The sequence below is a fragment of the Alnus glutinosa genome, chromosome 3, assembly GCF_958979055.1.
Source record: "Alnus glutinosa chromosome 3, dhAlnGlut1.1, whole genome shotgun sequence".
Lineage (NCBI taxonomy): Eukaryota > Viridiplantae > Streptophyta > Magnoliopsida > Fagales > Betulaceae > Alnus > Alnus glutinosa.
Genome location: NC_084888.1, coordinates 7,025,913 through 7,039,306, shown reverse-complemented (window position 1 = coordinate 7,039,306; position 13,394 = coordinate 7,025,913). Strand labels below are relative to the sequence as shown.

The 13,394-nt window shown below is 36.9% G+C and overlaps 1 protein-coding gene across 1 annotated transcript; it reads left to right on the top strand.

Annotated features, from left to right (window-relative positions):
- The first annotated feature begins 2,071 nt into the window (after positions 1–2,071).
- Positions 2,072–5,516, top strand: LOC133863991 (uncharacterized). Its single transcript, XM_062300171.1, has 6 exons — positions 2,072–2,628; positions 3,158–3,484; positions 3,571–3,717; positions 3,886–4,090; positions 4,388–4,438; positions 5,205–5,516. Exons 2-6 carry the CDS (start codon positions 3,218–3,220, stop codon positions 5,225–5,227), a joined length of 693 nt encoding a protein of 230 aa, XP_062156155.1. The 5' UTR covers positions 2,072–2,628; positions 3,158–3,217; the 3' UTR covers positions 5,228–5,516.
- The last annotated feature ends 7,878 nt before the right edge of the window (positions 5,517–13,394 follow it).

The window sequence follows — 13,394 nt, the reverse complement described above, 5'->3', positions numbered from 1 at the left end:
GTAGTTGATCAGAACCCTATAAAATCTATAGGTATTCCATGAGAGTAGCTCTTAAGCGATTCAAGTACTATTTGAGTTATTTAGAGTCCAAATTGCTAAGTGTCATGCACTGTGTAATTTATAAGTCTATCCCATGAACCAGTTTGTAATCTCTGCCCCACGACTTTTGGTGATTCTACGCGTTCACATTGAAAAGATTTTGTTTCAGAAGAGAAAAAAATATGTATCCGGCGGCTTCTTGGGTTTGCCAACGATGATCAATGCTTGAAGAAATTGAAGATGAAGGCGGTATAATTGGGTTGAACGTTGAGATTCTTGATAGTGGTGAATGCGAAGTGTTAGAAATGGAACATGTGTATGGAGGTTTAGGGGTGGCTGACCACCGCCTGGGTGGTTTTAGAACCACCCAAATTTTTTATTTTTTAATTTTACAATTTTAAATTTGGCCTACGAAATGGCGAGTCAAAAAAGTACTCCAAGGGCATAATTTATAAGAACAAAATCAGTACTGTCAAGAATTTTGTTAGTGCATTTTGAATAACTTTTATATAACAATTGTACAACAATCCTCACGTGGAAGAGAGAGATAAGTGATGCACTATGCTTCATTTTGAAAAAAAAAAAAAAGAAAATATTTTACACATCAACATTGTTGTGCAAATAAAATATCTCATTTTGAGTCAGTAGCGCTTAAAGATATTTAAGAACCTAATGCTCCGTTTGTTTTGACGTAAAATTATTTTCAGAAAACGATTTTTCCAGCGTTTAGCGGAAGCAAAAATCACAGTCAACCGTAAAATGATTTCCGATTGACCAAAAATGCTTAGTAAATTTCGGAAAATGGTTTACGCTTTTTAAAAGTGTAAACCATTTTCCCCCGATGACAGAAATGTTCAACCATTTTTTAAACGACGCAGTTTACCTTCATGAATTACTCTCAAGTAGTCAATTATCATCGGAAACTTGCTGGTGCCGAAATTTGCTCGTTGGAATTCTGCCGATACCGAAGTCCGGTCACCGTCGTCAAATTCTAATGACCAGATTCCAACCAAATCTGTTATGTGTTTTTTTAAGTTACGCATGTTAAGTGTTTTTTATTTTAGGTGGAATAGAACTATTCCATTATCCTTTATTTGAAATCTTAAAATTTTTTTAAAGCTTTCGATATTTGACGTGCTTTCTTTTCCTTCTCTTGGCAAATTTGTCATTCGGACCTTTCTTTGTTTTGGTTAATTTGGTTGGTCATATGTAATATGCCTTTGATGATTTGCTATTGTGCTCTCTGGTTTAGGGAGGTAAAGTACGAACATTTTGCCTATTCAATGGCCAAACCGCATAATAATCAAATGTAGAAATATGTTGATTTTTGACTTTGCATGGTAGAATTCAGATTTTGTAATGGAAAATGATTGGGATATCAGATTTTTTAGGAAATATACAAAGATATTACTAGCAATCATAAACTCGCATGGCGCTTAAACCTTTCAATTATTTCGAAGTGTTTTTTCTGGCCTTTGCAAGACTCCTGTAAAATTAGTATTTTCTCTCTATTTCATAACTCTCAATCTCATGTGCACTACGGAACTCTAAAGCAGGAGATAAGTGTGTTCCCCCCATTTTTTAAGTAACTAAACTAAGATAACATTAACAAATATACATAGATACAAAGAAGGGAGATAATCACCTCAATACAATAGTACATTAAAAAAAAAAAAGTGGGAAAGAATTGACTCGGTCCAAAATACTCATTGGCTCACACACCAAGAAATGAAGGTACCAAATTAGTTTTTCAGTTAGCGCCCGAAACCGATTATAATCGATCCGAAATTACACCCTTAATTAAATAAACCTTAATCTTAGAATGCTTGAGTATATTTTGAGATTTTGCTTAGAGCATCAGTATCGAACTCGGCAGTTTAAAAGTTTCACCAAATTTTGGTGAAACTTCTCAAAAGCTCCTCCGCATCAAGTTGGCTATCGTTTCACCAAAATGACTCTTGTCAGATTCCTTGTCCATATTTATCGCGGATCAACCTCACGCTATTTCATTTTTTATTATTATTTTTCATTCTCGCGCCTTTCTTCATTTTCCTCCGTCACTTTCCTCCCGCAAGATCTCTATGCCAAGGGAAATCAGCTGCAAGTCTTCAACTCCCAACGGACCCCTCCAGCGCAAACCCAAAGCCCTAGACCCCTTTGATTCAAAGCCCTACCATTGCCACTCCTCCACCAATGGTATCCTTTTTCCCCTTTCTCATTCTTTCTTCTTTCTCTTCTTTCTTTTCTTTCTTTTCTGTTTTTCTTTCTTCTCTCTTTTCTGAGAGACACCGAGAGACCCGAGAAGAGAGAGAAGCCAACTGAGAGAGAGAGAGATTGTGAGAGGGAGAGACCGGATCTGAGAGTGAAACCGGGAGAAGACCACCGGAGGTCCGATTTCCAGTGGTCGTTGCTCGAGAAACCGACGGAGGAGAGGACCCAGAACCGGAACCCGTCAGCAGAAACCCAACCCTCCAACGACCCAGACCCGGTTTCCAGAGAGCAGAGGCGCCGCTTCCGGTGGATCGTAGGCCGGAGCTGATTTCCAGCGATTCTGGCCGGAAATCCGGCGACTTCCAGAGGCGATTTCAGGTGAGCAAGGAGTGCGATTTTCCGGTGATTTTTCCCTAGCTTTGAACAAAAATTCGCTAGGTAATTTCTGATGAATTCTTGTTCAAATTGTTATAGGTTTATTTTGATTTATGATTTGTTGGAATTATCTTTGATGTTGGTTGATTTTCCGGTTGAATGGCATTCGGTGGGTTATGGGTATTTGTTGAATTTTTCCCCTGCTTCGGTGATGATGGTTCTGATAAATGATTGGGTGTTTTTGGATGTGAAATTATTTGGTAAAATTCACTGATTGACCGAACCCTCTTTGAAACTGATTTTCTGTTTGTTCTTTCTTTCTTCCGATTACACACAAAAAAGGGATTTTGCTTTTTTCCCCCTACCGATTTTCTGATGTACATTTTGGGATTTTGCTTACGGATTACACACAAAAAAGGAAAAAGTAGGGGGAAAAAAGAGAAGGTTAGTTTAGTAAAATAACATCAACTAGCGTTAGGTTTCATATACGTTCATTCTTTACCTATAAAATGCCCCCTCCCCTCTCTCTTAGGCTAGCAGATATCGCTGCAAATCTTCGTGCCGCCGTGTAGAGAGAGAGAGAGAGAGAGAGATGGTTAAGGTGGTGAAGAGGAAGAAGAAGGAAAAGAGGGGACAGACGCCTCTTTCAGATTTCGGAAATCCCCCTCTTGAAGAAAAACAACAACGAAAGCGAACTCGCCCTACCTTGGGTCCTTATCCTCTACGGCTATCCAGCTACCTGATTGGTACTCTACGGCTGCTGAACCCTAATCAGGGCAGTGATGATGGTCTGAGTGGCTGCCATGCAATTACCGCCGATGAATGCAAACGCTACACGGAACAACTCGTGAGGACTGATGTAAGTAAAATTAATTCCCTTCGTCTACTACTCCTCTAGCTATATATGCCTGTGCCTGCAGCTTTATAACTCGTTCGTTGTTATAGGGCTTTGAGATGGACCGAAGGCCTCGCATCTTCGGTTTTGGTTTAATTAGACCATGCAATATTCGCGATCCGGATCAATCTCGCAGGTGCATACTATATTCGAAGCATGCAATCAAGGCATACAACAAATGGATCTGCACTTGGAATGTTGGTGTTTCTTTCTTCCTTTCCTCTTTTTTATTTTTGTTTTTGCTTTAAAAAAATTATTTATGAATATTTGTTAAGAGGGAAGTTTTCTATTCCGATCCATATGCTGAAATAAGTCTTCTTTTTCTGTGACTGATATTATTTGTTCATGGTGACTTTTGGGTGTAGATTTCAACTCCCCGACTGAAGTTTGGGAGGGTTTTGAAAGCTATGCGTCAGTATTGTGATCTGCTCAGGTATTATATTACCTTTGAGGCCGAGGAGCTTGCTGATGGAGGCCAGACTAAGACATATCAAGCTGTGGTGCGTAGCTTGCTACCGATAGATGTTAATATCTCCGTGCTGTCTTTCAGGGAATGTGAGCGAGTGAAAGGTAAAGGAATTACATTGAAAGGAGATCAATTTGTTTCGTTCTTCACAACGTTGTTTGTTTTTTCTGGTGCGTTAATTGATTCACTGCGGCTTATCTTATACATGCGTTAAGTCCGTCTCTCGTGAAGAACCTGATTTATCTGTCAATTGTACTTTATCCATTCTTATGAATCAAATCTAAGACAATATTGACTGCTATTTTTTCATTTTTATTTGTTTGAACATGGAGAAATTGGTGTAATTTAAGTGAAGTTTTACTGATTTATGATGTTCAGCTTTCATTTTTTGTTTTAAGTAGGTTCAGGCTATCATGGGAAAGAATGGGCTTGGAAAGATCACATTCACAGAGGTTAGTATCTTTATATCATGACCATGAAAGTATGGGTTGATTTTTCTTGAGTAATAATAACATTTGGTTATTGTGAGGCGAAGTAATCATATATTTCTTTGATTATTGCTTGTTATCATTATTGTTGTAATGATGCACAACACTCTGAAGCCTTTTTTTTTTTTAGCAAGTAAAATTAGCTTTATTGAAAACGACACTCTAAAGCCATAAGGAGGGATTAGCGAAATATGGGAGGTCAATATAGATTCCAAGCCCTATACTTGCGACCCCATGGAATTCTCGCAACTTTGATGGAATGATATAACCAGACAGTTCCAAGTGAAGATAAAGTGATACTTCTAAACCATTGGTAGGCAAAGCACACTCAAAGCAATATAATTCAATTTAGTGCAGAAGATGGTTCTCTCCGCTCCTTTGGAACCAAACTTATTTTTATTTTGACTGCAAGTGACTTTATGTCTAAATAAGCTGCCAGATACATATTTTTCTCTTCTGAAACAGAATCTTTCCGATGTGAACGCGTAGAATCACCAAAAGTCGTGGGGCAGAGGTTACAAACTGGTTCGATAGACTAATAAATTACACATTGCACAACACTTGGCAATTTGGAATCTAAATAACTCAAATAGTACTTCAATCGCTCAAGAGCTACTCTCATGCTACGCACCATAGCTTGATATGTCTTGCTAACTCAAATAATACTGATAGATGGGTCTCTGACGGCATTTTAACATTGATCTATTGGTGGATTGTTGTTTATATGCAGGCGAAGGGGTCACATGTACGTAATGCATGCACACGTAATGAATGCACGTGCGACAAGGACTGAAGACAGTAGATGGCATGCTCGTGGATTGAAGCAGTTACATAGTTTAGTAGTTAGTTTGTATAGTTTATTTAGTGCAGTTGTGCAGTTGGTTGCAAGTTGTTAGTTGGTTCTATGTAAGGCTTTATAAGCAGAGGCCCGAGAGTCGCTTTTGGGGAAAGGGGAACTTGATTTAAAAGACTGAATGGTAACACATGAGCGGGATTTTGATAATTGAATTTCAATTCTTTTGAATGCAAGGGCATTTCCTAATCTGTCCTTTTTTTTTTGTCAAAGCCATGCATGTTAAGTTAGTAATTACCGTGCTTAGAAAACACTCATATTTTTGCTGATAAATTAATGCTATGATTGTGACCGTAAGTATTTAACATGCTTCCTGTTTGTCACCTTCCCCAATCTCTCTTTCATCACCCTCAATCTCAGGCTTGGTTTTTTTTTTTTTTTAAAAAAAACTAGTTTTCATGTAGTGAATGTTGGGTGAACCGGACTCCGAGCCATCTCAAGCTAGCTGTGCTCTCTCTCAGCCCAGAACGTCGAAGCTAGTGCCTCCCTGTATAACATCGAACCCCTTGGTGTTGCCGCCCCTTGCTTTTTCGGTGGTTTTCCCTTTGGCGCGCCTTGAGCACCTCTCCCCCCTCCCCCTTGGAGGTGCTGATGGCCGTGTCTCTCAGGCTTCAGCTCAGGTCACCACCCTTGGTCAGGGATTCTCCTCACCTTTGATGGCTCTCCCCCTCCCCTTTGGGTCCCCCGGTACCGCTACTCCTTTACCCAACCCTGACCCTCACTCTCTTGCCCCAATCCCTGTGGAGGTTGCCCCCCCCCCCCCTCTCTCTCTCTCTCTCTCTCTCTCTCTCTCTCTGTGGCTGATGGCTGGTGGCTTAGAGTTGGATTTCTCCGCTGTGATCAATCCCATCCCAATAGCTTACTGCCCTCCTTCCAAGTCCAAGTGGAAGACTGGGAAGAGCTCTCCGGATTGGCTTATGCTGATGTTAGAGGAGTCCTGGTTCTTTGTGGGTTTCTCTTGCGATGATTCTGTTCATAATCCTTTGCCCCTGTTTTCTGATATGCTGTCTAAGCATGAAGACCAAGGGAAGTGCTCTAGTCCGAAGGTGCGTAAAAAAGGCGTTAGAGAAGTTAATGGTCTCTTTTGCTCTGTCAACTATGATGCTCGTTGCGACAGTATCTCTCGCGGTACGAACAAGAAGAGGGCTCTCAGTGGTTCCTCATGAATCCGAGATTGATCTCTTGGAATGTTAAAGGGTTGAATCAAAGAAGCAAGCAGTTGAAAATCAAGAACCTCGTCAGGCAGTGGAAGGCTAACATAATTTGTTTGCAAGAAACCAAATTAGAACTAATCTCTAACAATATCGTGAAAAACTTGTGGGGCTGTCAGTTTGCGAATCGGTGCTTTCTTTTCCTTCTCTTGGCAAATTTGTCATTCGGACCTTTCTTTGTTTTGGTTAATTTGGTTGGTCATATGTAATATGCCTTTGATGATTTGCTATTGTGCTCTCTGGTTTAGGGAGGTATAGTACGAACATTTTGCCTATTCCATGGCCAAACCGCATAATAATCAAATGTAGAAATATGTTGATTTTTTAATTTGTATGGTAGAATTCAGATTTTGTAATGGAAAATGATTGGAATATTAAATTTTTTAGGAAATATACGAAGATATTACTAGCAATCATAAAGTTGCATGGCGCTTAAACCTTTCAATTATTTCGAAGTGTTTTTTCTGGCCTTTACAAGACGCCCGCAAAATTAGAATTTTCTCTCTATTTCGTAACCCTGAATCTCATGTGGCTTAGCTTGGTCTGTTCCCACCAAAAAAAAAAAAAAACTAGTTTTCATGTACCAAATGTTGTGGGGATCGGATTACGCCAATTAGGATTATTTATTAAGCTCTTTTTTCATTCTCTATTATAATTTATTTTAGATTTGTAGTCTACATTTAGAGAAACAATCTTCCTGTTAGGGAAATTATCATCCCCTAGGCAAATGGGCCTATACCCAAACCAGGGGCCAGTTGATATTGCTAGCCCAACTTGACTCGCTCAGTCACTAGGGCTTAACAGAGTCCTATAACACTTTGAAGTCTATATTTGGAACACATGATATAATTAAATACATTATTCCATGAGGAATAAGTGTCCCACTCTTCCATTCAACCTCTATCTCATCCCACTATGGGTCCCACTTAGCCATGACATGAAGGTGGAACAATGCGGTTGAGAACTATGTGCCTATAAATAGGCTGCTACCCCAAGTACAAAATACACTCTGATTATATACTGAAAATATACAAAACTTTCGACACTCAATATTCTCCAAAATGGTCCACTGACTTAGGCATCGGAGAGGGGACGTCGGGAGACCCCCCTCTGACACATCGTTTGTTCTTCCTTGCAGATTACGAAGAATAAGGCGAATCAAAGATCTACACGTCACTAGACTGAAAACTGTTCTAACACTTCCTCTTTACCTCATTTGTACTCCATATTCATTTCTTCACTCTCTCTCATAAAACTGGAATAAAAATTATATTCAAATAGAATATAGTGAGATTTAGAGAGTTTATTGTGTTGCACTTTTATAAAGTTGCTAGCTAAACTTAAAAATGTGATTTTTTTTAGTCAATTAATTTTAGCTAAAGATTCAAGAGTTCACTACGGATACTCTAAGGTCAGGAGATAAGTGTATTTCCCCTTTTTTTAAGTAACTAAACTAAGATAACATTAAACAAATAAACATAGATACAAAGAAGGGAGATAATCACCTCAATACATTAGTACATTAAAAAAAATGTGCGAAAGAATTGACTCGGTCCAAAATACTTATTGGCTCGCACACCAAGAAATGAAGGTACCAAATCGATTTTTCGGTTAGTGCCCGAAGCCAATTTCCTGGCCGGTCCGAAATTACACCCCTACAATAAACCTTAATCTTGGAATGTTTGAATGTATTTTGGGATTTTGCTTACGGGTTAGTCATAAACCTTAGTCATATCTAATGTACATTTTGGGATTTTGCTTTCGGATTACACACAAGAAAGGAAAAAGTAGGGTGAAAAAGAGAAGGTTAGTTTAGTAAAATAACATCTGTAAGAAATTACATAAATGTCCCTTATGTCATATTTAATTTGATGTAACGGTTACGGCTTTTAATTACTGTAACGGTAATTATAATAAATGTATTCAATATGATTTAAACGGTTTTTTATATTCCACATTATGGTTCATGAAAATAACGGTTTTTATATTTATAATTCTGATTTAATTCCTTGATGGGAGGAATAAAATCAGCTAACCATTAAAGATGAGGGTCCCTGGCCTACCTATATAAAGAGCCCTATGTATCCATCTATTGGCACCTGTAGGCATAGGTCAGAAGATCTTCAATCTAATTCTATTTTGCAGAATTTCTGTTTATCAATAAGGCTTCTTCATATGTTTGAGCAAAAATGGCCGGAGGTATTTATATTCAATTCCGCTGCTTATTTTTATTAGCATTTTATCTATATATTATGCTTACATGTGGTATCAGAGCCTGCCTCTGTGCTATTTTGCTTAGCATTAAAGTTTGTTGAATCAATAATATTTGTGAATATAAGTTGTTGTTCACGTATATTTGAAAAGGCATATGGTTATTATTTTAAATATGTTATTTGTTCTAAGTGAAACAAAGTTTGCCTAAAAGTTGTATGGAAATAGCAGTAGAGCAAAATTTTTGTTCTTTTCACATATTCTGGAAAGTGACCCAACACTTGAAAAATATGAAATTTACCGGAGTGCCCTTGTGAGCCCTTCTGAATGATCAACAATCCACTGTTTTCACCATCAAACCACTGCCGTGAAACTGGAAACCCACCATCTTCGTCGAAGGCCGATCACTCTTCACTATTCAGCACTGGTATGGGCCATCAGAACTCCCGAAGGTGCCGGCCCTCTTTGTGGCCGGCGTCGTTCCGTGTAAGGAGAGGCCAAGCGGCCTCTCCCCGTCACCAGGACTGGCGGCCTTTACGGGCCGCCTGGTTCTGTGCCAATGGCAACCCAGAGGGGTCACCAGCGGCCTACCAAGGCCGCTGCATACAGTGGCAGCGAGGCCGGGGCCATTTCCGTTTGAGGAGAGACCGCTTCCAACGGTTTCTTCCCAACGCCGATACTGGCAGCCCGCGGATCTTGGACAAACGGCGACGTGGGTCGCCGCCCTTCCGTGGTTGCTGCATGAGGTGGCAGTGTTGAGGTTGGCCGGTGCTGAGAAGAAGAAGGAAAATGGCCGGCGTTCATGGTGTAAAAAAAAAAAAAAAAAACGGCGCAGATGCAAAGTTTTGCGGGTCAAAATCCGGGTTTTCGGGTTTATGAACCGGGTAGGGTTTTAAATGCATTTGGGTATTAATATTAAAGTGCGGGTCGGGTTTTCGGGTATGGGCTGACCCGAATTGGTCAGCCCAATGAGGTTATTAACCCAAGCTCGAACCAGTTTAAAAAAAAATAAAAAAAAAAAATTGGGTCATTAAGTGGGCCGACCCAAAAGCCCAAGTGACCCATCAGAATTTTACTATCCAGTAGCCCAATCTCTTAAGTAGCCCATCCAGATTAAAAAAAAAAAAAAAAAAAAAGGGCTCTTTTGGTGTGGGGTTTAGATCTTGGGCTCTCTAAAGGTTTTAAGACTACTAAAACCATTGGGTCATAAGTTTTATTATGTCTTCATATTGCAATTTTATTTGTCTTATAATTTTTTCATTATTCAATATTAAAATTATTGTTTCTTTAATACTTGAACTTATGGATATATTCAACTGTTTAATTTATATTGTTTAAATATAAAATTGCTTGATGCCTAGACCCAAGAATAATTAGCAATACCATACATGCTGGTGTGTTTACAGTAATATCCAAGAATGCAATGTCTAGAAAAGTTCTGGCTAAGGAAAGTCTTGGGATTTAAGTGTGTCCGTTGTGACCCCCCTCACTTTCCTGGGAACTCACCTGGTTGCACATTGGAAAATGCTGTTTACCCCATTTAGGTATTGGTTTGTTATATTCTTGGGGCCATTTGTGGGTATCTATAAAGTTGATTAGATGTTAATGAAGTCGCAATTATTATGATAATTTTGGGAGAGCCAAAGCATTCCAATTTTTGAATAATAATTGCATCAAGATTACACACACGTAATTATCATAATAATTTTGGGAGAGCCACAGCATCCCATTTTTATTGATAATTACATCAGGATTACACGTATGAACATCGTAAAGAATTTTATTAGATGTTCATGAATTGCAGCGTAATTATTATAATTTTGGGAAAGCCATAGCATCCTAATTTTATAATAATTACATAAAGTTCGTGCACAATTGAACTTCATATAGAAAAATTAACATCATGTTGTAATTAATTCATAAATTTAATTGCTTATCCCCACAGGGACGTTTTTATTTTTATGACTTAATTAGAGTAAGATAACAAATTTAGCATTAAAAGTAAAGTTTCTCTTAGGCCCACAGGTACGGAGAATTTTATTTATTAAAGTTTAAATTTATTAGTCTTATTAATAAAGGGTAAATTTCATGCGTGATGCAACCTTTGCCCACAGGTAGGTTGAAATTTACTATTTACTATTAAATTGGCATTGGCTAATTTAAAATAAAGTTACTTCATAGCATTACAGTATTCCTTTGTTTATTTTTTGGTTCTTGCAGTTATTCCTATCACTTTACTTTTAGTAGTTGTATGTTCCAATACTTTATGCTAATAATTTTTCTGACTGGAAAAATGCTTTTATAGTCTCAAAAGTGTTTCTAATCCCATTATGGGAATGAAGGATATGATAGGTTAGCTTAATTCTCTAAAGATTGAGATTTTAAGTCATTCTTGGTATATTTCATTTTGAATTTTTTCTTCTGATTATTTTATCTTGTAGCACACATAAAGATCATTGGTTAATTAAAGGAACTTCTAACCATGTGTGTTCAAGAAGATGAGAGAATCCATAAAGTCTTCACATGATTACTCATGTTAAAGAAAATACCAATAAAGGCAATTATGTCCAACATTTAAAGCATGAGAATAAGGTGCCAATAAAGTATTTTGGTAATCAAGGTACTTATTTCTCTTGCAATAAAGAAAACATAAGGGCATATAAAGAAAAATTGCATGAAGTAAGAGAAATGACTTGAAATTAATAAAATCTCATTTAAATAGTGTATAGTGAATCTCCTTTATTGACTCCTTTAAATATGTTATGGATTGATTCTGGTTAACAATCCATGTTGTCAACACAATGCAAAATTTTCTTAAAATGAATAACACGTGTTTACAATTGAAGGTTATTGGGATTTATAGATTAATTTTAAAAATTCAGTTATTTTTACCTCAATAATGTTTTAAATATTCCAAATTTTTTCAAGAAAAATTTAATTTATATTTTAGTTTGTTAAATAAAATTTCAATTTTTAACTTGAAATTTTTTATTTAGGGTGGAATATTAATTGATGGTTTATTAAAATTTATCTGTATCCCAAGTTTGAAGCAAATTTATTGTTTATCTTTGCATAATGATGTTGACGTATAGTGGAGTATTATGAATGAAAAATGCTCTTATCATGGCATTGGAGATTGAAATATATCTCCATAAAGAAAATAAAAGTCGATAAATAATAATTTATTGATTTTGGTACTTGTGTGGACTGCATAAGGGAAAGTATACCAACAAGACCACTAAAGATGCCAAAGAGAGCCTTTTGAAATTCTTGAGATAATGTACATTAATAGGTGTTGACCTTTTCATACTCATTGTCTAAATGGTCAGAGATATTTTTATCTCATTTAGTGATGGTCATATAAGGTTTATGTATCTCTATCTTCTAAAAATAATAAGGCTAAGGTATTGAATGCTTTCAATACCTATAAGGTAGAAGAAGAGAAACAACATGAAGATCATAAGATCTAAAATATAGGCAAAAGAGTATTATGGTAGGTACACACAAAAGGGGAATTGATTAGTAATACTAATCTTCTATTACCCTTATCGAGTAAAGTCTTAAAGACCGTTGTGTATATATTAAATAGGATTCCATCTAAGGTTGTCTTAAAGACACCTTTTAAAGTATGAAATAGATGGAAGACTAGTTTAAATTATTTACACATATGGGGTTGCCTTGCTAAAGAGGGGATTTATAATCCTCGTCTAAGGAAATTAGATTCAAGGACAACTAACAAATCTTTTATAGACTATCTAGTAAACTTTAAGGGGTTTTTGTTTTATTATCCTTCATATAATCATAAAGTTGTTGATTGTAAAATTTCTAGAGGATGTTGAACCTAGTGGGAGTGTTTATCCTCAAAGATTTTACTTAGAGGAAATACAAGAGTTGACTAAGGCTCCTTCATATGAAGGATGTTTGATTGTACTTATGGAAAATCAAAGTGATTACCTTACTACAATCAGTTTTGGAATTGTCAACTCATGAAGAATAGGTTCAGTTTGAATCTACTTAAACTTTGCAAAATACAGAGGAAGTAGAATTAATAAAATCTTATAGAATAAAGAGATCAACAATCTCTAGTGATTATGTTGTGTACCTCATGAGTCTGATTTTGAAGTCAGACCTAAAGATGATCCAAAATTGCTTTCACAAGCCATGAGTGGAGATAATTCCACATTGTGATACAGTAGTTCATTTTGATCTAGAGTTACATCAAATGGATGTGAAAACAACTTTCCTGAATGAGGATCTTAAAGATGAGGTTTACATGGCACAATCTAAAGGTTTTATAAATAACAGTCAGAATGCTTGCAAATTAAGGAATTCTATTTATAGGCTGTGACAGATCTCTCATTGGTGATATACTTTTTATAAGGTTATTGCTTCATTGTTTATTGAAAACCTTATTAATTAGTATACACACCTTATGGTCAGTGGGAGTACAGTAATCTTTCAAGTCCTATATGTAGATATTATTTTGTAAATAGTGATTTAAGTTTGCTACATGAAGTTTCTTTCTCAAAGCTTTGAAATGAAGGATTTGGGTGAAACTTCTTATGTCTTTGACATAGAGATTCACAAGAGACATAAAACACATTGACATTGTCTCGGAAGGCCTACATTGAATAAGTTTTGAGAA